At 34.7% G+C, this 25151-nt stretch overlaps 3 protein-coding genes across 15 annotated transcripts in view; 2 read left to right on the top strand and 1 right to left on the bottom strand.

Moving 5' to 3' along the window:
* Positions 1-2824, top strand: part of LOC105269465 (alpha-tocopherol transfer protein) — a 4145-nt gene extending 1321 nt beyond the window's left edge. Inside the window, exons 3-8 of one of the 2 annotated variants that reach the window (XR_892444.1) lie at positions 413-504; positions 768-1010; positions 1367-1561; positions 1884-2055; positions 2362-2448; positions 2518-2824. Coding sequence is in view for 1 of the 2 variants with exons in the window: in XM_011309740.1 (XP_011308042.1) it covers positions 413-504; positions 768-1010; positions 1367-1561; positions 1884-2055; positions 2362-2396 (737 nt within the window). In the remaining variant the exon portion in view is untranslated. Of the gene's footprint in view, positions 1-412; positions 505-767; positions 1011-1366; positions 1562-1883; positions 2056-2361 lie in introns of both variants that reach the window. The other variant, XM_011309740.1, reaches the window with a different exon arrangement.
* Positions 2825-3402: 578 nt separating this feature from the next.
* Positions 3403-12755, bottom strand: LOC105269463 (alpha-tocopherol transfer protein-like). Of its 5 annotated transcripts, none has more exons than XM_011309728.1 (5): positions 12597-12755; positions 4997-5170; positions 4317-4870; positions 4062-4212; positions 3403-3677 (listed from the first exon to the last, which is right to left on the bottom strand). In XM_011309728.1, exons 2-5 carry the CDS (start codon positions 5163-5165, stop codon positions 3646-3648), a joined length of 906 nt encoding a protein of 301 aa, XP_011308030.1. In that variant the 5' UTR covers positions 5166-5170; positions 12597-12755; the 3' UTR covers positions 3403-3645. The 5 variants fall into 5 exon arrangements, with proteins under 5 accessions (XP_011308030.1, XP_011308029.1, XP_011308027.1 ...); XM_011309727.1 differs by lacking the exon at positions 12597-12755 and adding an exon at positions 10731-10835; XM_011309725.1 differs by lacking the exon at positions 12597-12755 and adding an exon at positions 9534-9870.
* On the top strand, positions 11131-24780 carry LOC105269464 (alpha-tocopherol transfer protein). Of its 8 annotated transcripts, none has more exons than XM_011309733.1 (8): positions 17975-18239; positions 20117-20288; positions 20378-20431; positions 20811-21097; positions 21306-21604; positions 21786-21880; positions 23272-23586; positions 24180-24780. In XM_011309733.1, the coding sequence occupies exons 4-8, from the start codon at positions 21015-21017 to the stop codon at positions 24525-24527; spliced, it is 1140 nt and encodes a 379-aa protein (XP_011308035.1). In that variant the 5' UTR covers positions 17975-18239; positions 20117-20288; positions 20378-20431; positions 20811-21014; the 3' UTR covers positions 24528-24780. The 8 variants fall into 8 exon arrangements, with proteins under 8 accessions (XP_011308038.1, XP_011308035.1, XP_011308034.1 ...); XM_011309734.1 differs by having other exon boundaries at positions 17987-18084; XM_011309736.1 differs by lacking the exons at positions 17975-18239; positions 20117-20288 and adding an exon at positions 11131-11153.
* Positions 24781-25151: the final 371 nt, after the last annotated feature.

Here is a 25151-nt window from a genome sequence, read left to right as displayed (position 1 = left end):
TCTTCGTTTTTTATTAAATTTAGATTAAAAATATCTCAAGTAATGCCTCAGGAATTGATGAAAATTTATTCAGCTCTCTCTTTTTTGACTCGTAATTTGTGGAATTTTCGTAATAGAAATTACGAAATGTTGATGTCATTAAAAAAGGTCAAGTCTTTGACTTTGAGTCTCGAGGTCATGATCTTTCAAATGGAGTGGAGATTTAAAACAGGGAGTGCCCTTGAATTTTTAATCATTCCATAAATTACCGAAGGATCCCGAATATCGTTTACAAATCGGCCAAAAAAAAAATGATAATTACATCGATAAACGGAATATCGAATGGCTTAATGATTAACGAGTATTCTTTCAGTTAAGGTCAAGGACTCCAGTTATTCCCGATGAATAAAGACAATGGAATTGGTGATTTCAGGTGAACCTGATCTCAACGTACCTGATGACGATCACTTTTTTTGCAAGTACTTGAGACCTGTAAAATGGCATGCCAAACCAGCTTTCGAACTTGTGAGATATTCTCTGATAATATATCTAGACTATTTTTAACGCTCCCATTAAAATAATTAATCAAATAATGTTAATGCAAATTTTATAATTTTCTCCGAATGCTGTAATGTTTTTCATCAAAAATAATTTGGAAAATTCCACCTACGGTGATGGCAAAGGGAAAAGTTCAGGAGAAATAGTCAATTAATTTATTTCCACTAGATTAATCTTTCCTCGTGCACTTGACAGACAAATCAATAAAAATTCCCCGAAATTCGAAACAGATGAAGCGTTTTTATCGGTACCAAGTCACTCATCCTCGCATCTGCAATGAATTGATCCCGAAGAACGATCGAGCTATATTTGAATCTGGTGTAGTGACTCCATTACCAGTGCGTGCAGATGGCTGCCGAGTAATTCTAATTGAAAGTGGAAAACGGTGGAAACCGAAGGAAATTGCACTCGAGCAAATATTCCGGGGTGTCATGATGTTCCTGGCAGCTGCCCTGAACGAGCCAAAGACTCAGGTAAAATGAAATATCAATTGAAAAATAAAAAAAATCATCGATTACCAATCAATAAACTCCCAAAATGAATCCCCTAATTGCGTCCTTCCCTCACCTATTGAATTTCTCCTCCAACACTATTCTAATTACTGAATAATAATTATAAACAAATACGAAATGATAATTAATAATCTGGAATAATTCTTGTCCTGTTTTTTCTCCGCTCCGTCGAGTAGCGAGAAAAAAAAATTCAATAAGTAATCAATCCGGAAAATCCTCTCATTATCATTTGTAATTGCATTCTCGTCATTGATTTTTTTTTCACTGTGAAAAATACAGTGGATGGATGTCATTGATAGAGATGATATTTTTTATAGGTCTGCGGGGTTCAGGTAATTCTTGACATGGATGGTTTGTCCCTGAATCACGTGACGTACTTCACCCCGAGTTTTGCAAGTGCTGTACTTGAATGGGTCCAGAAATGCTTGCCTGTTCGCCTCAAGGGCGTCCATATTATAAATCAGCCTTTTATTTTCAACATGGTCTTCGCCATATTTAAACCATTTTTGCACGTGAGTCATTATTTAAACTTTTCCATTCCCACAAAAAAAAATAAATAAAAATTAGGAGCTAATCCTTATCCTTAATTCCTTAATTAAAAAAACAAATAAAAATAAAAGAACTTTTCAATTTTGATTTCGTGGACTAGAAAAATCCGAGTCCAAGAAATTTTTTATTCATTATTAAAGAGTGAATAATTAATAATGATTGTTAGTAATTAATTTATTCATTTGGAAGACACGAGGTTAAATTAGATCCGTTTTTTATCGGATATTTTTGGTTTTTTTATGGAATGCAATGGGTAATTTTTTATGGAAAAATATTCACTCGCAGGAAAAATTACGGAAGCGAGTGCATTTCCATGGGACTAACAGGCCTGCCCTTTTATCACATATAGAGGCAAAAGCACTGCCTCGTAGATATGGTGGAGATTTAGATATACCAGCAGATCCTATCGGGGAACCTCTGTACAAATATCTGTGCCTCTGGGAGGAGGAGTTCACAGGTAAATTTAAAATATCAATTAGTTGGAAATTGATTCATCAATTCATTCAGGAATTTTACGGGTCCCAAGAGAATCACAAGCTCATAAATTAATTTCTTTAAATGATTTGAATCCCACAGTAATTTTTATTGTCCACAATATTTTCTGGCCTAGGATTTTGCAACAAGCAGAACCTTCTCATTATTTCTCCTCTGAAATGTGCAATTCCCATCTTTTATCGTCCGGTAAAATAAAAAAAAGTCGTGCACCACTCAAGTTAATAAGACTGTCATTAATCTGAAGTGGTCTTGTATTTTATTTTCACAGAGGAAAATCGTCTGGGCTATCCCAAGAAGAAATAGAATAATTGGAGATGTTGGAGATCATGGATCACGTGGCTGGGCTGAATTATCAGTAATGAAACAATTGTTGATCTTAAAATTTCAATTGAAGTCACATTTTTATTGAAAAAAATTCCACCAGGTGTGAATTCGGCCAAGGGCACTCATTTATTTCCACTGGAATCTCCATTTTTATTATTTCCAGTTCAACCTCAATCGTAAATTATGTATTCATCCGAATAAAACTGGAACAACCAGTTTTGCCTGGAGATTTTCTCTCGCAGGTCATTGAATCCATCGATTCGTAATTATTCAGATATAATCTCTCATTGTTTTGTTTGAGATTCTATTACTAGAGATATAAATAGGTGTTAATGATCGGATGCAGGGAATGATTGTATTATTTTAAATGAAGAAAAGGAATTTTTAATAAAATTGTGTCTTTATTATTTCTGCAGAGAAAAAAAAATCACGTCTGAACTCATCTGCCCCTTTATCACTTGATCTAATGGTTCAGGCAAATGTCCTCTCGCGAATAAATGAATAAACATTTCTGTTAAACAATATATAATTGGAAATAAGTGCACGTGTGCCATAATCAATAATTAATGATATTATTAATAATTTTGTTCTAAAACGTAAAATCATTCTCTCTCGCCAATTCGCACTCTATCGACTCGCCCTCAAGCAATTACTCATCTCTTTTAATAATTCAGCCACACTAATCATGAAATTATATAATTAGCCACCTAAATTTCATTAAAAAAAATAAAAACAGACGACAAAAAAAAAGACAACATTTTTTGGGGAAGGGGAAAAAAATTATCTCAAAAAATTCTTGTGCTGTTTTTTCCCTTCATAAAATTGTCTTGAAAAAATAAAAATATTATTAATTTAACAACAAAAAAATCCTCGAATCAACGACAGATTATTTTCAAAATGGAGGCAATTTTCTTAAATTCAGTGTAAAAATCATTAGTAATCACAATTTTTGTGACTTCCGGGAAAAACCCTTGAAGTCAATGAAAAGATTCAGGAATTATTTTATTCATTAATTCTATAAAATGAGCAATCCGTTTCATTATTAAATACACGGAAGGGGTTGAGGGCCTATTGATTCGACCCGGAATTAATTTATAGTTATTAACAATTGATTTTCGTCGAGCGGTAGGTTCTCCACACAGTGGCCTGTTCCTCTCACTTCAATTTTAATTATAACAACGTCAATCGCTCGACGTCGAGTGTTTTTTTTTTAAATTCTATAAACGCATTATTTTTTCTTGTAGCCATAGGAGTTGATCGCTGAAATCATAAAAATTTTCAAGCATTAATTTCGACATACAATTCATAGGGAAATTCGAAGAGATCGCGTACTGAGATTTCGATAATAATTATTCAATAAGAAGATAATTAAATATGTGGCAATACCTTTTTTATTAAATTTTAAATTCCTGGCAATAAAAAAGGTAAAGATCTTCAGAGAGAATGTACAATTATTCTTTGGTTTATTTCGCAGGGAGATAAGATTATCATAATGAAAAAGATCTGTGTAACAGGAAGAGGACATTTTTCTTGCAGTGAATTAAATGAAAAATAATCTCGTGAATTTTCTCGGAACTGGAGCTCGTTATTTTAATCCCCCGCAAATCTCACCGAGAAATTATGACTCATGCAATTAACTCTCACCATCGTACTCCTTATCACACATGATCAACAATTCAAGCCATTGAGCCCCAGTGACTCTGGGAATTGATACAGTCCCACCATAGCACTCTGGCAAGCACTTCGGAGACATGTGCTGATGCAGCGATTTACGATCAGTCCCATGGAAAATAATCTTAAAAAAAAAGGATTGGTTTAAAAAATTCAACGTACCTCAAGGATATGACGACGACATTTATAAACATTTAAAAAAATATGTGGAGAATAATTAGGACTCACTCGTTCCTTCAATTTCGCCCTGAGGAAGGGCTTGAACAGAGCGAATACCATATTGAAGACGTAAGGCTGATTGACAATATGAATATTTTTTATTCTGAGTGGTACAGCATCTTGTAGCCAATCGACAATTCTCTTAGCAAAAGGTGGAGTGAATTGCCAAGTCTGCTGTAAACTCAGTCCATCCATATCAAATATAACAACAGCACCAGCAATCTGGGATATTGGCTCAAGCATAGCAGCCTCGAGGTACAAAACAGCACCTTTGAACACCTCATCCAATGACACCTTATTATGCTTCCACTTCTTTCCAAGCTCAATGATCAATATACGACGTCCGTGTTGATCTCGATTTGGTAGAACAGTGAGGATGTTGTGCTCGAAGATGTTTCTCTCCCTCGATGGCTTGAGGCCGTCATAAACATTCGAGTGCTTCACTTTGAAGGCGTAATACTCTTTTACCAATTTAGCTGCTGAATCTGGGTAGTACTTGCATGGCCGGAGGAAACGGATCAACCAGGATTCGTTGTCGAGCGGGCATTTGAGGTCACTTTCCTCTGGAATATAAATAGGTATTTTTTCATTTTCACGCGGTGATGAAGATTTTTTTATGAATTTACTGTGACAGTACTAGAAAAAAAAAATTTATGGACTAGTTATTGACTGGCGAACTAATTACAAACTTTTGAGTAATTCCCGAAGTTCAGCGACAGCCTGTTTTTGCAGCTCAGGTGTCTCCCTGAGTTCTTTCCTGGCGACTGCCTGGACTTCTGTACTGGGCGGGCCAAGTTCAAACTGAAGAACAAAATCCCCCAGCTGAATGGACGGCAATTGATCCATGTCCGTCAGCATCGTCTCTGCAATAAACAATTGTCGATGAAACTCGCAAAATTCGCGAATACACTTTCCCGAATATTCTACGTCCGAGCGGAAGTCATTGGTACCGCGAATAATAATAAGTTGACTCACATCGCAATTATTACATGCGATTGACGCATTGGCCTACGTGGTTGACAGCTGATGTTTCTTGGCAACTCACTCGCATTTTAATTGATGTGGACTCGGCGGATGTCCCAGCAAAAAAATGGCGGGAGAGTACAAAATGTTTACCAGACGGAAATAAAATTATATCGAATTTTATTATATTTAAAACGTATTTATATTTAAATTCACCCAGAACTATTATTATAAATAATTACTGGATTTTTCTATTTTCTATTTCAGTTATAAATATTTGGAAGATTATTTTTCTACTTATTTTTCACAAATCGCAGTTTTTTTAATTACAAAACCCGAAATTACTGATGGTGGAGTGGAATTTCAAGGGCTTGATTACGAATTGTTATCCGAAACGAACAAATTAATTAATTAATCTGAAAAAAAAATGGTGACAGTGGGAGAGCCAAGGCTAATGCTAAAACACTCGGAAAAACTCGCCATTGCGTCACTATTTCCCGATTGATTATTCGTTGCTTGTCCTCACATTATTTAAAACAATTACGAAAACAGTAGCAATTGTTTTGTAACGAGAATGTATGCTCAACCTTTTATGTAAAGTGCACTATCCATCTTGGCATGTAAACTGCGTCTGGCTGATGACTGAATGTTTCCACTTCAGTCACGACGAGCATTTTAACTCTTGCTGGCGAGATAAAAAATTATCGAACTCAGCTCTATTTTTTTTTTTTTCATCCAACTCGCCATTCGCAATCATAACAAGGGTAATCGATGCAGATATAATTAGAGGATGGAGTCATTAGTTCTTAGCATCTCTACAAGGTGAATTTATCATTTATTCTTCATTGAGCGGATGGGATAATCGATTCATTATCGATTTACATGGATTCGCTCAGTAATTCCGAATTTTTATTCATAGAAAAATAATAAACAACAATAAACAGGGGTAGCTGAAAAAATAACGGTCAGTTGATGATTTGTAAATTGGCGCTTTGGATATTAAAAAACATTTAATCTGCATTTTTTGGAGGTGCAATTGACGTTTTCAGGTGGAATTTACCGAATATACGTGACTGAAATGAGTAAAATCTAAAATGAAAATAATGAATGTTAAGGGATCAAGGCTGAAGTCTGAAACAGGTGCAATTACACTTGTAATTCCGAGTTACTTGTTTTGGAGACGTTTGAAAACAACCGGTGATGTGGATTACAGGATGATAAAGACAAGGGAAAAATTACCGACGTATGAAATATCGTAAGTGAGTAATTACGAATGTAATGGAGTATTTTGGCTGTCCTTCATGTTTACGTAATAAAGTGGATGTGAGGATGAAGAGGAGGATGAAGAGGAGGATGAAGAGGGATTGATGGCATCAGTCTGGCGAACTGTCAACGTATCTGTGTCATGGAATATCAAAGGATTGCACATGAATTACTGATCATCAGCGGTAATAACTGGATTTGCACAAACATTTCGAGGATCTGCGGAATCTGCGATATTGTTGGCTGCATTTGTGACCGATCACCGAATGGAATATATCATCGAGTTTTGCGAAACGATGTTGCCACATTCGGTGGTTTTTTTTTTATGTCATTGGCAGTTTCAACGCGTCTTTTTTCTTTTAAAAAAAAAATAACAGACACATTTTTCGCTGGCATTCTGTCCTGTCATGAATAATTCAACGATATTTCCATCTCAAGCTTGAATGACAAATTATATATCGCGTTCTTTCAATAATTAATAATCGATATAATGCAGATCATTATAAAATTCAGGACGATCTGAAAATTGAAACTGAAACAATCATTAAAAAAAAAATTATTCAAATAAATTGTTGAGTTTTTTAGAGTGGGAAAATTGAGATTGAATTGGATTTGAAATTTGAGGAAATTTTTAATGGAAGGCGAAGTCGATGGAAATTTTGGGAATTTTCAGGAGAATTTTGCGAATTAAAGATTTTTTAGGGTGGATGCAAGACTGCATTCGATCGCTGATGATTTCTCGGGTTTTTCGGATGAATAAAACATCGGATTAGACGGGTTTTATGACCTTCCGACGGTTTCAAGGTGCAGACGGTTTTAATGGGTCGTTCGCTGCTAATTTTTTAGATTTAAATGGTTTTTTATTGATCATCGGGAGTGGTTTGGAGGTTGACAAGGTGATTCACTGAGAACTTGAATCATACAAGTTTTTTGCCAATCTCAAACTCGTCGGTTGATTCAATCATATTTTTTAGCCTTCAAATAATCACTGGCGATTTCAATTACAATAATCCGATTTTTTTCTTCCCGCGTTTTGGAAGATATCTCCGAATCCGAGAGAAATATCGAAATTTTCATATCGATCTTTTTTGCAGCTCTTTTTTCATTCCGCAAAAAAGATCTTGAGACTAATTTCGATATTTCTATTGGGTGCGGCGTTATTCCTCAAAAACATTTTCTTTTACTTCGAAATTTTTATGTTCGCTGTGGAATATTTGAAAAATTTATAATAAATTTGTGGTAGAGAGTGGAATTTTTGTTGGGTATTTATCTCGGGGTCATTTAATGCTGCTGAATGCGGAAATGGCTGTGTAATACGAAACCCTTTGGATAGTTTCGCATTTCAATGTATTCGCGAATAATCTCGGACAATGTGTTATCATTTGTCGGAATGATTCATTCGAGTTTACGACGAATCAAAGTCCAGACGATAGAAAGTACTGAGAAAAAAAAACATGAGAAACGTCATTCCCAGGGGGAATGACGTGAATAGTTATTTTAATGAGACTGAAGAGGATTTTCGCGGGATACGAATTCTACACGAGAAAAATTCATAATTGTTTAATCCGAGGTGATTATTTATTTCAATATCAGTAACAATTGTATTATGTAATTTTCACTCAGATTTTCCGGTAAACAAAAAATTCCTGCTGGGGTATTTTTTTAATAAATTTCCAAGGTGCAAGGTGCAAGGACTCCCGGGAGATAAATAATCGACCACCGCGGCCTTGGAATTTTTTTTACACTTCCTTCGACAATTGTTGCGATGTATGAGTTTTTTATTCTGAAGAAAAATAAATACAGAATATTTCCAGTGGAATTTCAACTCCAAGTCTGCGAAATTCATGAGTTCGGATGAAAAATTCAGATGCGATTGCTAGAAAAATCAAAATTTATAAAAACTTCTCGTTTTTTTAATTTGTTGGAATTTTTTTTTTGGGTGGAGTAACGGAAGTTTTTTTTTTGGCGTGAGAAATGTTTTTTCGTGGGTAGATTAATGCGAATCGCATGTTAATTACCCGCGAAGGTCGATTTTTCGTAATTGCAAAGTGCAAGAAACACGCGAGAATTGAGAGGCCTGAGGGTATGACCTCTCGTTCAATGATTTTCGGTTCCAAAGTATTGCTCAATGTTCTGAGACTTTCTAACGAATCGGAATTATCAGAGAATGACAAGAACCTTGGAATATATCCGGGGAAATAATAATTGAGATTTAAATTCGGGTGTTTACATTTTTCAGATTAAAGAAAATCCAATAGGGTCATTGAACCAATCCACGGACTGTACACATCGCTGGGAAATTGATCGAAACTGAATCCCAATCTTATACTCATAAAATTATCACCATTAATTATTATTAACGATTTTTCGAATAGAAAATGCTTCCCCAATCGCTTAACAACAAAATTGAAAAGATGGAAAATTCAAACGAGAAATATCTCCGGAATTACCGAAAATACAAAAATTTTTGTAATTACCTTTTCTGCGGATCTCAACCAGCCCTACAAAAAAGGTCATTACGAAAATCCCGCTATGTCCCTTAAATTCGGAGATATTCTTCTTTGTTTTACCATTTCACTCAAAAATTGAAATTTTCCATAACTTATTCATTATTTTTTTTTTATAATTCCCAAATGACTTCTTGCAATAAATATACGGTCGCAGCAATAATAAAAAAAAACGAGGGCATGGATTCAGGGTTTATTAATCAATTAATTATCCTTGGACGCAATGAATATTTAATTTCTCTCCCTCACACCAACAAATTTAAAAACAATGGCATGTAATTCACAATTTAAAACCCAAAAAAAATTTCCGAATGCCCAAAAATCGTCAAAAATCACCAAAAATTTCACCGATAATACTAATTCTCAACGAAAAACAATCGCACTTTAACAAACATCGAGAAATTCGAGTAATTCGAGTAATTCTAATAAAAATAGAATCGTTCACCAACAAGTGCAATAAAAAAAATTTTAAAAATCCATCAATTGCGCTTACCTTTCTGATTTAATGAAGCGTAATCAACGCGACAAGTACCCATGACTCCGTGGGATTAAAAAAAACTACTGAATTCGTATTGGATGTAACAGATAAAAATTCTTATCTCTTAGCACTTGCTAAAACGAATCAAGCGTACGTGATGTCGTCTTCAAGTACGGATTCTACTTGGAATTCTACGAAGTAGAAGTAGAATCGGGTAAAATGTACAACTGATGCGAACAGTGACTTTTTTCCACTGGTGCACACAGGCCCTGGGGGAAACGGAATGAAAGGAAGAGGAGTCGCTGTATCGCGAAATTCGAAGTCGATTGAACCGATCGGCCGATGCGAAATGGGAACGAGCTATTGCAATTGGAAATGGCCCGGGTCTTTTCATCCCCTCTCATCGGTTATATTGACAGTACATTATTTACTGGACGAATGAGCCGTTCCTTCGGCGTTTGTTTACCGTGAAATATCCAGTGATCAGACATCGAATTCATTCCAAAATTAATCAGTTCGATTTTATCGAAAAAAGATTTCGTGTTTTCAGAGAAAAATTTGCAATCACTTTTTTTTGTGTATTCGATTTTTATTATAATTTTTTTATTTTATCAAATGTTGGGAGCGGATGCTCTCGCGGAGATTCAGGTATTGAGAATTTTGTTTTGTGGGTGTAAATAATTGTCACTTGGCCTGGGTAAATATTCGGGCGAGGTATTTGTCTCAAGTAAATTTACTTGACCGAAATAATTCTCTTTTCTTCGGCCTAGCGATATCTTTGAATCATTCATGGAAGTTTCTCAACCGATTCTTTAGTAATCATGAAAAAATTCTGGAGGAATATTTTTTCAACTCATCCGTGAAAATAAAAAAAATGGAAATTCCGAGAAAAATGGAAATTTCGAGAAAAATGGAAATTCCGAGAAAAATGGAAATTCCGAGATAAATGGAAATTTCGAGAAAAATGGAAATTCCGAGAAAAATGGGAATTCCGAGAAAAATGGAAATTCCGAGAAAAATGGAAATTTCGAGAAAAATGGAAATTCCGAGAAAAATAAAAATTCCAAGAAAAATGGAAATTCCTGTTCCTCCCAGAACTGAATCCAGACCAAAAATTCCCCATTTTCCCTAGAGTCGGCCAAAGTCTCGCGCCAGAAAATTCCCCGAAAATCCGATAAATTTCCATTTCATCATAAATTCAAAAGTACTCACTCTCCACGATATAATCCATGCTGAATAGCAAGTACACGCCTGAACTCTGAAATCGAAAATTAGAGCTGTCGACGACAGTAACAAAGAAAAAATGCTAACGTCGGGGATTTCAACTTGTACTTATACGTGCATTCCCCGCTTCTTGGCCTCTGGTCAGGTCATAAAATCATAAGAGAAGTCAGCACACGATAAATGAGATCTCTGTTGTCTTTTTTATCCCCACCTGTATTTTTTACATGTGTTGAGAGTGACCGTCTCGTCCACCTTCGAGACCGATAATTTCAGTCTCGTTGTCAGGAGTACACGTGTAATCGTCTATCGAATGGAATTCTGCAATTGTGAAAATGCTTGTGGGTGATGAGAGGTTTATTATGCCGACGGGAATGAGTCAGTCATCTTATGATTCGTAGAAAAAGTCAGCAGGTGAAGTGCAGAAATTCAACGATATTCAACGATTATTCAATAATTGTTTTTGGAACTTCATCAGATCTGTAATTTATCTGAGGGAAGGGATTTTTTTAGCAATATAAATTGCGAGGATTTTTCGGAACTGTTTATATTTTTTTTTATCATATTGCAAACAATTTCAAACAATTTCAAACAATTTCGATTTTTAACGCATTTTTTAACAATTTTCGATGCTCAATATCTCTCGATAAAAAAATGATATCGAAAAACGGAATGGAAGGATATCTGGGGAATTAAAAGTGCTTTTCGGGGCGATTCATATTTTTTTTTTATCACTGCTGGTTGGAGATATATACGCTGCTGAATATTGCAGGAGAATTTCCAATTTTCATGAAAATTGTTAACAATCTTCAACGTCGGATATCTCTCGATATCCAGTGCCCTCCTCCATACAGTGAACTTATTCGATAATAGACAAAACAATTCTCCAGAAATAGAATCGATCTCCATCTCTAATCGACTGCATAATATCCCAACACTCGCACGAATTCTCGTAAAGACGTACATCGACCAACTTTTTGCCACAACTATGCAGATTAATCTACTCTAATCTACCAATACTTCCTGCAAGCCGACCCGTATCCCCGCCCCGAGAACATGATGTTCAACAATTTCCAGAACAATTCTCAGTCAAAATTTCCCACAAATTCTCGAGTTCCGAATGAAAATTCGGATTTACTGAGAAACAAATTATTTCTGCAAAAAAAAAATCGATTCGCGTGAATCTCAGTCGATTCATTCAATTGATTTCACTGATTTTTCCAAATAAATATTCTATGATTCAACCTCTGGATTGAATCCACACGATTTTTTTTTGTTTTGTTCAATTTGTTAATTAAATCGCTGGAGTAATGATAATGGATTCTCCCGTGGACGGCCATTTGGAAAGTAAACGCTTTACCTTGACCGATACGGAGGATTGAGAGACGTGTTGGGATTATTAAGACGACCTCGAAACACAGGTGAAACTCAAAGACTTATTTTGTAAACCAATTGCCTCAAATGCACCGATTATTACCAAAGAAGTTGACGATTGCTCAACCGCTTTCAAAACATCCATCACTGTCATAAAAATCTAATTAAAATACTTGAGAATAATTAAATCAATTAGATTACCGAAATCGCTCACTAATAACTTTTTTAAACAATTGTCTTCCAAAAAACAAAACCACTCCCCACGAACTTACGAGTCTACCGATCATTTATCAATTATCAATCATTATAAATAAATAATAAAACCTGTTCGAAAATCGGTGAATAATTTCCCCAAGTTTTCGGAAAAGTTCTCGATATTTTTCGCAATGATCTGACGCCAAAAAATTAAAAAACGGAGGATTGATTATCACAACCACGAGATGACATCGAAAATTAATGAATAAACAATTAATAAACACTCACGGTAATTGTTTTAAGTCCTTCGTTCGCAGAATTTCTCCGGTGGAACTTTCACTCGTGTACACTCGATCGAATGTTTGAACTGGAGGATCGATCACTGGATCGCGAAAGGGGATCGATGGATCGATACGGGAGGAAACGAAATAGCAAAGTGTGAGGCGATGTCTCTGATTTATAAATAAGAGGGGGTTCTCTCCCATCGGCTTTGAGCTCTGACCCTCGGTGTTCTCTCATTCCTTTTTTTCGTTTTACCACCTCTTCGCGATTTTGTATCGTCAATCGCGAATCAGCGGATCGGGGAATGGGTGGAGGGAAATTTTTAGCAAAACCAGATGATGAATAATTATTCAGAGAGATCAGGCTATTCCTGGTACATGACACCTTGAACCTCTGTCTTTGCACTTCGATGTTGACGATTTATTGAGTGATCATTGGGCACATGTTTTGCATTGTTTTACCATTTGCATCAATGTTTTCCATTACAGTTGCCCGGAAAAAGACGCCGCTGACTCAACCGCGTTCATTACGTTTTTTCTGATGCAAATTGATTGATTGATTTTTTTTTTATTGCGGAAAAACTTTATTGTGGACCTTCACAGGATTTTAATCCGCGGTCTGTTCTAATTGGAGAACACTTGGGAATTAAACAAAATTTTTTTATCTGTGAGAAAAATTGTCTAATTCATTGTTATTATTGTTTTATAATAATTAATTATTTTATGCTTGTTACTTGTCGTATTTTCGACGTTTACCATGTTTTTTTTTCCATTTGTTATTTTTTATTTTTCAGTTTAAGTCGATTGGAAAATTCGGAAAAATCGGGAGAACTGGAAAAATGTCCGGGAAATTTTGGGAGAAAATTCAAAAGCGAATTGCGGGGAAAAAATAAGAACATACGATCTTCCACAGTTGGTGTGATGCACTCAATCAATTTCCATACGTCTAAATTATTCCATCCAATCGATAAAGCATAAAAAAGGCGTATGTGCATCACTGATGATTCCATTGAGCGCGTTTTATACGTTTTTGTACCCTCAATTTGTTTCACTTCACTCTTTGCATCGCTTGCGGTATAGAAACCACCGAACAGGAGCTAGAAAATAAATGGATGAAGAGAGGATTGAAAAAAAAAAGTAAAAAAATTCAGTGAAGTGGAAAAAATTAAGTGACTCTCGATATTGCGAACAGTGAATATTAAAAACGTATGCTGGAGGCGACTGCTGGTGAATTGCGTTAATCACGCCGTAATTCAATACATTGTTGTCTGGAAAAAGTTGTTTACCTCGGACCGAGATTGTGTATTCGTATCGAAAGAATAGATGATTGAAATATCGAATTAAATAAAAACCGTGGGGTTTTCTCACCCACGAGTCACTACTGAAAACACCAAATCCACAATTTCCGGGTGGTGGGGGGTACAGAGACTTCTGTAAAAAAAAAATGTGAGTACGTGGGTGGATCTTTTCCTTTTCAGTCTCGAGAGAACGTCGGAAAAATGAAAAAACTTTTTTAATCTATCCCTCAGGAGTGCGCCCACCCCTCATCAATTTCTCATTTAATTCTCACCGACTCTCTGCCCATTGGGTAATTATTAACGCACTCATTCCACTTATCGCAACTCGAATTAATCAACATTCAATAATAATTTAGCATATGCTATTTATATTTCTCTCGTTTAAATTCATACCGAGTCCTTGTGTTCTTATTTCGTCGATTTGTCATTTAGATTTATCGAATATTGTGGCAAATATTTTTCCTCCATTTGTTTTTCGTTTTGTTTTTCACTCGTTTTATTTATACAAGCGGAAGAAATTCATGTGGGGGATTAGATGATGTGCATAAAGTGAAGAAAAATGAGGGAAAAAATTGCGTGATGAATAAATCATGTCTCTGTGTATCTCTTGCGTATTGGATTGCGTGGCAGGATTTCTTATCGACATCGGCATGTCTGTGACGTCTTTTCGGTGTTGAACGCACATCGGATTTTTTTGCTGGAGGTACACATATATTTTTTTTAAATTACACTGGATATTTCCTCTGTTACTTTTCCCAAATAAATTTAATTAGTCAGAGTGACTGTTACTCCCAGTCCAGAGAAATTTATAATCGAGTGGATTTTCACTCCGAATTAAAGACAAATCACAAATTTCGATCCACAATTCCAATTTAATATCCACAATTCCCTCATTCTTCGAATCCTTCTAGTTACATACATCCAATCATGTCCTGAACTTCACCGCAACGATTATGATAATAATATAATAGATGTTTCGGACGATTGCCGCCAATTTCATCGACCGGCGATTTCACAACTGCAAAAAAATAATAGCACAACCGCCGATGCATCGGAGAAAAATTTTCACGACAAAAATTCTGTTTGAATTATTTTCTACATCTCAAAATAACAACAAATTACTGTTATTAATTATCAATTTTTACATTAATGACGAATACATTTTGTTTATAACCCCGAAATTGATAAATCATTATTATTAATTACTGATCATGTCTTATAAAATCCTCAAACGATTATTTTTCTATTAAAACAATTGCTCGTTTCAATTATTCAATAATTATTATAAATATTCTCATGGAGTGTACCTACACGTGTGAGATTAGACACGCGGAGTTGAATAAAACACGCATTGGTATTAAATCTCTGGATGATAGAAAGGAGGCAATCGTCAGGGAATTCTCTGGACGACTTTCTCATAACTCCCGAACACGGAAGGGCTTTACTATTCAGTAAAATACTTGTTTCTAACCGATAGGTCATCTCTCAATACTATAATTTCTTTCACGTGTTGATGTGCCGATTTGAAAACCGATACTCATCACGTATCAGGCGATTCGTGCGAGGAAAAATATTATATTATTCTAAAAATCCTGATACGATAATTATTAATTCAAGTAATAATCAATGACAATCGTGAGAAATATTTTCTTATAATAAATATTTTAAAATTCCGGCATATTCAATTTTTTATCATTCCCTTGCATTCGGATTTGGAAAATTAATTAACAATTCTCTGCAATATTAATTAATTTATCAATTTATAATATTTCAATGCCTTCAGAAAATTTATTCGATTTTAATTAATTGATCATAATTGATGAACCAACTTGATCCTAAAATTAAAAATTAAAAATCCCTTGTAATTATTGAATTAAATATTGAGGATCCATTCCCTGAATTTTCTCCATTTTCCCGGAATAATCCACTGGAAAAAAAATCCATTCATCCAACAGTTCATAAAATTACAGCATAATTTATCAATGCGACATGATAACGCGGTAAATACTCCAATCATTGAATAATTTATCGATTCGTCGGAATTCCATGTAGAATAGTGTCGTTTTTCCTCCATTTCCCCATTTTTATTTTCTCCTCACGACACGTGTGTTGTTGTTACGGTACACCATAGCAACACTCATTCCTCTTATTTATCATCGAACCGAATCGTCTTTCCTACCCTACGGGAACGCGTACGTGTTCTCCAGTGAAAGCACCAGTGCAGATGCAACAGGGTGACCCTGACCACCTTTCGCAATGACCAAGCCCCTCATCCATGTACAAAAAAAAGGAAGAAAAAAAAATGCGAAGGCCACGACTTTTAGACTCGATGAGAACTACCAGCTTTTCAGATCATCCTTATCTCCGGTTACCGCCCATGAACGCCCATTTTTTTTTTCTCTACACCACAGGAGTAAAAGGAGCGCAATTCTACTATCTCCGGCCTCTGAATTCAACCTTTTGCACGATTTAGAAAATTCATCGGGAAATTCAATGCTCGACGAATTATTAATGAGAAATTAATTCAATTTTTGAGGCGAAAAATTTCTACTGACATTTTTCTTTTGCAGTGAAAATTATATTATTTGCGAGATCTTCAGGAATTGTTGAGGAAAAAAATTTTATGTCTGAAAAGTCTGTGTGTTGTTATTGTTAATTGAATTTAATGTTTGATTTTTTAAATGCGTTGAGAAAGCAGCTGCGAAGAGGTGTGGGATAACTTCGACTTATTTTTATGTTAATATCTCGGGATCTAATAAAAATAACGAAATTTTGTGTGGAACATTTTTTGTAGAGTGAAACAAAAGCTTTAATAAATGTTTAATCACAAATTCAGTTATCTCTCTCAGATTCAGAGATATTCCTGAAAAACTGTTAAATAAATCGAAGTGTTATCTCTTGCCTCGTCGGTGCTGATATATCACCGATCGTTCCCCATGAATTATTAAATTTTTAAACTTTCAGGATGAATGGAGACTTTCATGAATGATTGAACCACGAATTGAATTAAAATTTTTAAAATTAGATAATACAATTGTTAGTTGAAATTCAAATGATTTCTAACCGCGTGACGCGGTGAATTCTAGTCCCTGAACGCTCTAGTTTTTTTTTCCACTCCATTTGTTTCTCGCGGTTATTTTTTCTTGAGAACCTGTTTCTGAAGGAGGTTGGGAGGTTTGGAGATAGCCCAGTAGACAAGACAATGGAAAATTCAATGGTGGGAAACGAGTGGAGAGAAATGGTCCAGTAGTTCAATGGTATCACAACTCCGAAGTGGCTGTTTGTCTTCAAGAGAAAAAAAAAATAATTCAAATTGACTGGCGTCGAACGATTTTACTTGAGACAAGAATTCAGTTATCGCGTGTCTTGAGTAAACGTACTTGGCAGAAATAATTTCTTTTTCGCTTTGCGTGGAGGAATTTATCGGTGGATTGTTGAAATTTTTATGGGTTCTCAAGAAGGTTTGATGGGACATCCCGTTGATTCAGTCTATAACGAATACATTACACGATAGTTTCATCTTTTTTATGGCTCTTCTATTTTACTTTTCCGGCTTTCCTTACCGATTTTTATCTCCATTTTATTTGATTTAGAGTGATGCGGCTGCTGACGTTTATGGAAATGAGTAATAAACAAATCATCAATCAATGACCGAACAAACGAATTCATCGTAAATTTTATTTAAAAAACATCGAAGCCATTTTGAAATTTCAAAAATTATTTCTTCCACCGAAAATCCAACATCTCCCAAATTTTAATAACAATAAAAATCAGCTAATCCTCAATAATAATAATAATAAACTTATAATTATCTCGGAACAACTATTTAATAAATTCTTTTTGTTTTCATCGATGTGAGAGTAATAAAAATAATTTTAAATCATTCAATCATTTTTTGTACCGAAATTTTTTTTTGAGGGGCGAAAATTTTTCGGGTGGGCCGGTCGGGTTTTGTTGGTTTGTCGGGGATTTTTTTCTTGGTGATAAATATTTTGTTGAAAAAGTGCATTAAACTGTGTAACGAGTAATCACGTGAGGGGCAGTGCTTAGGCGGTTGTCCATGACGGGTAAGAGGGCCTTTTGCGATCGGTGTCGAGCAGTTCAGCCGCGTGTGCAGTTCAAGTCAGTTGCATAAGTATTTTGCCTCGGTCTCCATTCCATTTTGCTTTTTGTTGTCATGCACTGTGAGTTTGTGAGGTAAAATCAGGTTTTGTTGTCATCGTTACAAGAGAATTTGGCATTTTAGTGGTCATTATCGATGGATTGTCCGATTTGTTGCTCCTATCGCACTTTAAAAAATCGTTACGCCTCTCCAGTTATTTATTAACTGCAAAAAATCATCATTCTTCGATGTAAATATTATTGCATATTTAGTTCTTCTTCATGCGAAGGTCTGAAGTGTGAGAAAATATTTTTTATATGATATCGAGTGACTGATCTAGAATTTTCTCTGGACGAAAGTGAATTTTTTTCTCTCGTTAATAATCGTCAAGTCTTAGGAAGTGAAATAAATGGAGGAGCAATAAAAATATTGTTATTAAAAAATTATTTTCACACACTCTGAGAGTTGGCGATAATTTTCAGTTCATTTGAATTCTCAAAAAAGTTGAAAAATTTAAATTATTTGAAAATTATTGAAGATTCTCAATTGACAGGTTTATTGATTTGCCCCAGCTATCGGAATTCATCTCGATTGCATTCCCCAAGGAGATAACGCGAATTTATCCGGCGAATTCTTGGAATTCCATTTTATTTAGTCGCCGGCATTTAACCGCGAAACATTAAACAATTTAGTTTAATTATTGCACGCTTGAGCTCAGAATTTTATTCTCGATTTCGACATGTTATGACGACAGATTTTTATTCAAAATTATTGCGCGCTATTTTTCTCGAGATTAAATAATTAATCAGAAAATTATTTTTTCTCGATTGTTATTCTGGTATTCCGGTCACGTGGCTCATGTGTCTGTGATGTTAATTACTCATTATGCCTGAGGCTAAAAATTAATGGCGGAAACAGAGAAAATGAGAGAGAATGGCCTTTTACGACTCGAGCCATCATTCAATTTAATCAACGACTCATTGATTCGTTAAAAAATAATTAATGAAAATTGACCATCAAGTACCTAAATTAATCCTCATCGTAATTCACAGCAACAATTTAACTTCTTGTTAATGTAATAAAAATATCGAAGGTCTATCATGCCAGTGGATGACATTGAAAGAAAAAAAAACTGTTATTTTCCCTTTTTTATTTCAATTCCTCATTTTTATTGCAATAAAGCTCTCGTCATTGATACATTTATGATGTTTACATCACGTGGCCGATGTTTAGTGGCTGCAGTAAAAGATGACTCGTCGATTTTCAAATAAATCGTGGAAACAGATAAAATGGAGGAAAAAGAATTTTCATTGCGGCGCTGAACCGGCAAAAGCATCCATAATGATTATTAATGATTTTTCAGTGATTTTACACATAAAATCGTCTGTTATTTTTCTCGTTCTCGCGTGTCTGATGCTCCAGATAATCGCGGGATATATAAAGCAATTCGTCGGGATTTCATTGGGGAATCACCGGAGGTTCTTTCTATTTTCTACGTTATTTACGATTTCACTATTCCCGCGGGGGTTAAAATCCCATTGCTGGACCAATCGCGTGGGTTTTTGGGTCATTGCACCGTATTTTATCGAAATTTCTCTGTTTTCCTCATTCTGTCATTTCAATTTTGGATTTTCATTTTTTATATTATTTATTACGCACTGAATTTCGTTTATTACTGTCCTGACAATGTGTCATCTTTTTTTTTACCGCAAAAACTTTCTATTCATTATCATTTTCTTTGTTCTGGAGGAATGGGTCAGTCATAAAGAAATGACGAATTCCCGACGAGGAGAAAGATAACTTCATACTAGATCTTGCCAATTTATTACTCATTGTATGGAAAATTTTGTTTAAACAATCCATTAATTGTAGTTTATTTTTCAAATCGATTCTCCTCAATTTTTTATAATAATAATAATAATTATTCAAGTCATTACATTTCTTTTAATGTAATGAGTTCTTTCGGTACTTGACGCACTATTGAATAATATTTTTTCCGGTTTAAAAGAGAAAGGTTAAAAATATTTGCAAATTGTTGTTCAATTGTCTCGTCCCCGAGTCTCGTCAGATTTTTTTCCGATTTCATAATTATTTATTTATTTTTCAATTTCTCCGGTAAATTTTCAGTTTTATCCAACGACTTCCTTCATCCTCGGACTTGCGTCAGTCTTTGTCTCAGTCTGTAGTAAGAAAATTGCAAACAGCCGAATGATTTCGACACAGAAAAACGAGCAATCTCCCGGGAGAGGCTTTTATCCGGGAAAGAAAAATGAAAAATTATATAATTTCGCTTGAAAAGGTCATTTTTATTACGTGCCGTGCAATTGCATCATGCAGGGAAATTACAATTATTCAAATTAACTATTTACTCTGTTTATTTAATTTTAGGGAACGCCGAGACATTGAGGGGTTTTCAATCTGTCAGAGGAATGAGGACTAAATGTGAGTGATTACTCTACATTCCTCAAATTCCCTCGCAATTAATTACCACTAATTACCCACCAATTGAATAATAGAATATTAATTGAATAAACTTCATTATTTGATCTACATGATGTATAATATTTTTATCAATTAATTTGAAGAATTGCACTTTATAAATTCCTGCAAAATTATCCGATCTTTAATTATTAATTATAAGTACGAATTTTCCGCGGATTGATGCGTGAAATGAATAACAAATTTATTATTTCCCTGTCAATCTGAAGGTCGGATTCGTCGACAGGAAATATTAGAACGTAATCATAATAACATAATGCGTCGCGAATAATTCTCAACCAATTACAAAATAACGTAATAAGAAATTGTACGTTAATTGCAGGTGAGAATTGCATGACAGGATTGATACTTAAATACTTGTCGATTGCTGGGTTGTGGGGAAATATTTTTCAATCAGTCTATGGATACGACAAAGTACTGTTGAGTGGTGCATGAGAATTCGATTGAATCACGTAACTGAATCTTTCGAGAAGTCCGAGGAATTCGCGGGGATAAAATCCAACGGATTAAATTCACTGGAGACAGAATGTCTGACATGAATGCGGATATTTTGACGATAAAGAATGGAGATAACTTGGAGATTAATCAGTTATACAATAAAAAAGATGGGTTAGTAAACAATTTCGTAATCCAATTATGCAACCCATTCCAAAATTATTTATGAATTTAATTAAAAAAAAAATGTCAAATGGTTTAATCAGATCATCATTGTAATTATTTTCTTCAATTAGTTTTTTTTTAAATGAGTCACGAGATTTTCTGGGAAAATTGTGCAATTTTTAAGAATTGTTTTAGCAAATATATTTGTTTAATGCAGATCGATTAATCTGGAGAAATCGATGAGAGAAGTGAAAAAAATAGAGGACACGGGTGATATTGAGAGAATGTACGAGTCAATGCTGCTGCAGGATAATTCCACGAAAACGGAGATATTCGAGGATGCCCTGAACGATCCAGTGGACTTGAAGACGGATGAGAAATCCGACGAGGAGGAACTCGACCTGGACCTGGAGGAACCACCACCCCCGGAGGTGATGGAGTATGCGAGACGAGAACTCGGTGAAACCGACGAGGTCAAGTGTCAGACACTCGAAGAGCTCCGGGACATGATTTACGGTAATTATCACTGGTAATTATCACTGGTAATTATCACTGGTAATTATCACACTGAATTGTCAAGTCGAATCCTGAATTTTTGGTGGCAAAGTGTCTATTTCAGTGGCACTCGCCCATGGGGAGTGGCTTGTGTCTTGGATATTTATTATTAGGAATGACTAATTGATTGATTAATTGATAGAGAGGGGTGAGTGCAGCCCTCACAGGATGGACGACGCCTTTCTCATCAGATTTCTGAGGGCGCGCAATTTCAATATTCATCGGGCTCATCGATTGGTGAGTCATTTCAATTAGTCGGAATACTCATTGAGTATTCCGAAATTCTAGGAAAAATTTGGAGGAATTCGTAGAATTTTTTATCGAATTCAGACGAATAATTGAAATCCCAATATTCTGATGTAAAACATAAAGGAAATTAATACGAAAATAAATTTAATTCTGAAAAATTTATTCTTGAGTTTCTCTCCGGGAATTGGTCAGTCACAGCTCGAAAAGTCACGTCTTAATTGTGAAGTCAATCAGGGAATCAAATCCTGAGATTGAGATAATGAGTCATTTGGACAATCAGTCAATCCAGTCAGGGGAAAATTCATTTCTTCATTACCTGGATCAATCAACTTCTCAGAACTCCTCTCGCATTATCATAATGATTCGACAAAATTACCCCACGTATTTATTACTAAATCCCTATCTGATAAAATTTTTTTATCAATTTTTTTATCCCCAAAACTAAAATTTTGCATAACCAAAATAAATTGATTTTAAAACACCAAATATTTTAAGATGACCCCAAAAATTTCCCAACCCAATTTTTCATTCATCAATTGAATAACCATAAATTATTAATGATGTGATTATTATTGTAATTATTATAATGAAAAAATGAGTAATGAATATTTGAACGGTGAAAAATTGGGGGTGGATTTCTCCAGGAAATTGTTAATATAATAATCGTTCGTTAAATATTACTCAACATTTCTTCGGGATTAAGTCGAGTGTTCAATATCATTAAGTACAGAATATTTTCCATGGTTATAAAACGAATCGAACTGGAAACATAAACTTGACGCGACAAAATCCGCGGCATTGCGTAAGAGTGCCAAGGCAAACTGATCACTCAGCCAAATCCAGCCTCGGAATTATTACCCCGTATTTTCCCCCGTACTTATGATAACAGAATTAAAATATGTGTCATGAAACCCTCGGGAGAATTAATCAGGGAAAAGATATTCCCCGATCTCATAAATCACCGATGCTTCCACAGGCTCCACTTGGAATTCATTTTATTTATTGCTCTCTCATACTTGATTAAAGTTCAGGAAACCTCCACTAAGTCTATTAAAATTGTTATCACCAAAATAGAAATATCAAATATAAAAACACGAACAATAAAGCCGTAATTCATTGACAAGAGAAAACCTGTACGTCTCAAATATCCAATTTAATCAGGAATAATTGTACAATTATCATGTTTCCAAAATGGTTATTTGACTAATTAATGAATAATCAATTAGCGCAATCTCCGAGCGTGTGCCAATTGCTAAAAATAAAACACAATAAATAACCAACTAAAAAATTTTCATAATCCCGTAATTAATAAATGAATTATTTCAGTTAAATGATTTAATTTTAATTATCAAATTTCTACGTGTAATTTTTTTTTCTAGATTGTCCGATACTACAATTTTAAGGAATCGCACCCAGAGATTCACGAGAATGTCGATCCCCTGAAGATGCGACACATCGGAGATGATGATGTCATGACAGTGCCAGGATATCGGACTGAGTGTGGACGCAGGATGATGATTTATAGGATGGGAAATTGGGATCCCAAGAAATATGGCGTCGAGGAAATTTTTAAAGCGACAGTCATTATCCTTGAACTTGGGGCCTTGGAGCCACGAGCCCAGATTTTAGGGGGATTCGTGATATTTGACCTTCGGGATATCACGATGACTCACGCATGGACTATGACCCCACAGGTGATTTAAAAAAATTATTTTATAAACATTCAAAATTTTTGTAATCTAACAACAAAACAAAAATCATTAAAAGTATGGATAATATCATAATTACAGTAAAATTGATTAAATTTATTTTTTCATTTGATAATTGATTTTATATTTAGGGATGATTAATTATTGACCAATTATTATTATTTTATTATTATTACTAATGAATTATTATCGATAAATAATAATTAAATAGGTCAATCGATATTTTATGGTACATTTGGACTTTGTGGTATTTAAAAAATTTTCATTTAGCATTTGTCCATTTTCCATTGAATTACCCATCACTTCATAATTTTACGCTTCATTTTCCGCCTGGAAAGTTGATTTAATTAATAGAAAATTCTGCGTAGTCGTGCGATTGAAACTGGAATCACTCGATTAATTGATTGTTCGATTTCTTCATACATAAATATTAAAAAATTATTATAACAGTGAAAACGAGACGAGCTATGGAATTGTTTTATATTAATTGGTAATGGTAAAAATCGTCAGAATTTTCTCTCTGAGTTTTGATGAGTATTGAAATAATTTGATTGATTATTGTTCCTTGTTTATAACAGATTGCAAATATGGTGATAGCACTGATGGTAACGTCATTCCCCATGAAGACACACGCAATCCACATACTCCATCAATCATGGGTGTTCGATGTAATATATTCAGTTTTCAAACCATTATTGAACAAGGAAATGCAGGAACGTGTTTTCTTCCATGGAGATGACATGTCAAGCCTTCACAAGCACATAAAACCAACGAGTCTTCCCAAGATGTACGGAGGTACGAGGGAGGAATTGCCTTATTACAAGTGGATCGATTCGCTCAGCAAAAAGCCAAAAATCGTAAAACCCATGCATGAAATCGGCTACATCCTCACAGACGAGCAGTTGGCGATGATAAAAAATTGGTGATTCTATCCGAAAATTCCAGTAGATTTTATTAGTTTTTAATATATCGCAGATGGATACTTTAGTGGGCTCATCATTGTTTATAATTATTTATTAATAGATAAACACAGTAATTAGATTTTTCTATTTTTCTACTTAAAATTGGCAGGTTAATGTGAATATTATATTTATGTTCAATGGAAATATTTAAAATTTAATAGTGTGGTAATTATTTCGTAACGTTTACAATATCGAGAAATATAATAAACTGTGGAAATGGAAATAATGATAATCACTTAATTTTTTTTATTACAAATATTTTTGTATAAATAAATAAAAGGAGATGTAAAAATGAGTGATAGATAATGGAGGCTCTCGAGATGGTTTCTCGCTCAAAGGGGATTTTAATTAAAACAAAGCTGACAAATGGGAGAAAAGCCTCAATCAAGTGGTGTATCCTCCGTTTATGACAGATCGATTATCGACCTGTCATCGATCCTCTGAGGAGGAGAGTGGAAAAAAAAATGAGGAACCGGGTCTGGAAAGTCTTCCTCCTTGGAATTTGCTCGACTGGCTCCACTCCAATTATTTTCCACGATCCACTCCACCGGTGGTGACACATACATTTCATGAACTAAAGCAGACGGT

The sequence above is a fragment of the Fopius arisanus genome, unplaced genomic scaffold, assembly GCF_000806365.1.
Source record: "Fopius arisanus strain USDA-PBARC FA_bdor unplaced genomic scaffold, ASM80636v1 scaffold00070, whole genome shotgun sequence".
Lineage (NCBI taxonomy): Eukaryota > Metazoa > Arthropoda > Insecta > Hymenoptera > Braconidae > Fopius > Fopius arisanus.
Note: the sequence above shows the minus strand (reverse complement) of the source record. Positions and strands in the feature narration are given on the sequence as shown.

What these genes read in the sequence shown, in the direction of transcription:
- LOC105269463 (XM_011309725.1), bottom strand. Translation starts at nt 9,576, where the DNA reads ATGGGTACTTGTCGCGTTGATTACGCTTCATTAAATCAGAAAG. An exon ending in ACTTCGGGAATTACTCAAAA is followed by an intron (nt 4,871 to 4,996) that starts GTTTGTAATTAG and finishes TTTATATTCCAG; the next exon opens with AGGAAAGTGACCTCAAATGC. An exon ending in GGGCGAAATTGAAGGAACGA is followed by an intron (nt 4,213 to 4,316) that starts GTGAGTCCTAAT and finishes TTTTTTTTTAAG; the next exon opens with ATTATTTTCCATGGGACTGA.
- LOC105269464 (XM_011309736.1), top strand. Translation starts at nt 21,015, where the DNA reads ATGTCTGACATGAATGCGGATATTTTGACGATAAAGAATGGAGATAAC. An exon ending in TTATACAATAAAAAAGATGG is followed by an intron (nt 21,098 to 21,305) that starts GTTAGTAAACAA and finishes TGTTTAATGCAG; the next exon opens with ATCGATTAATCTGGAGAAAT. An exon ending in CATGGACTATGACCCCACAG is followed by an intron (nt 23,587 to 24,179) that starts GTGATTTAAAAA and finishes TGTTTATAACAG; the next exon opens with ATTGCAAATATGGTGATAGC.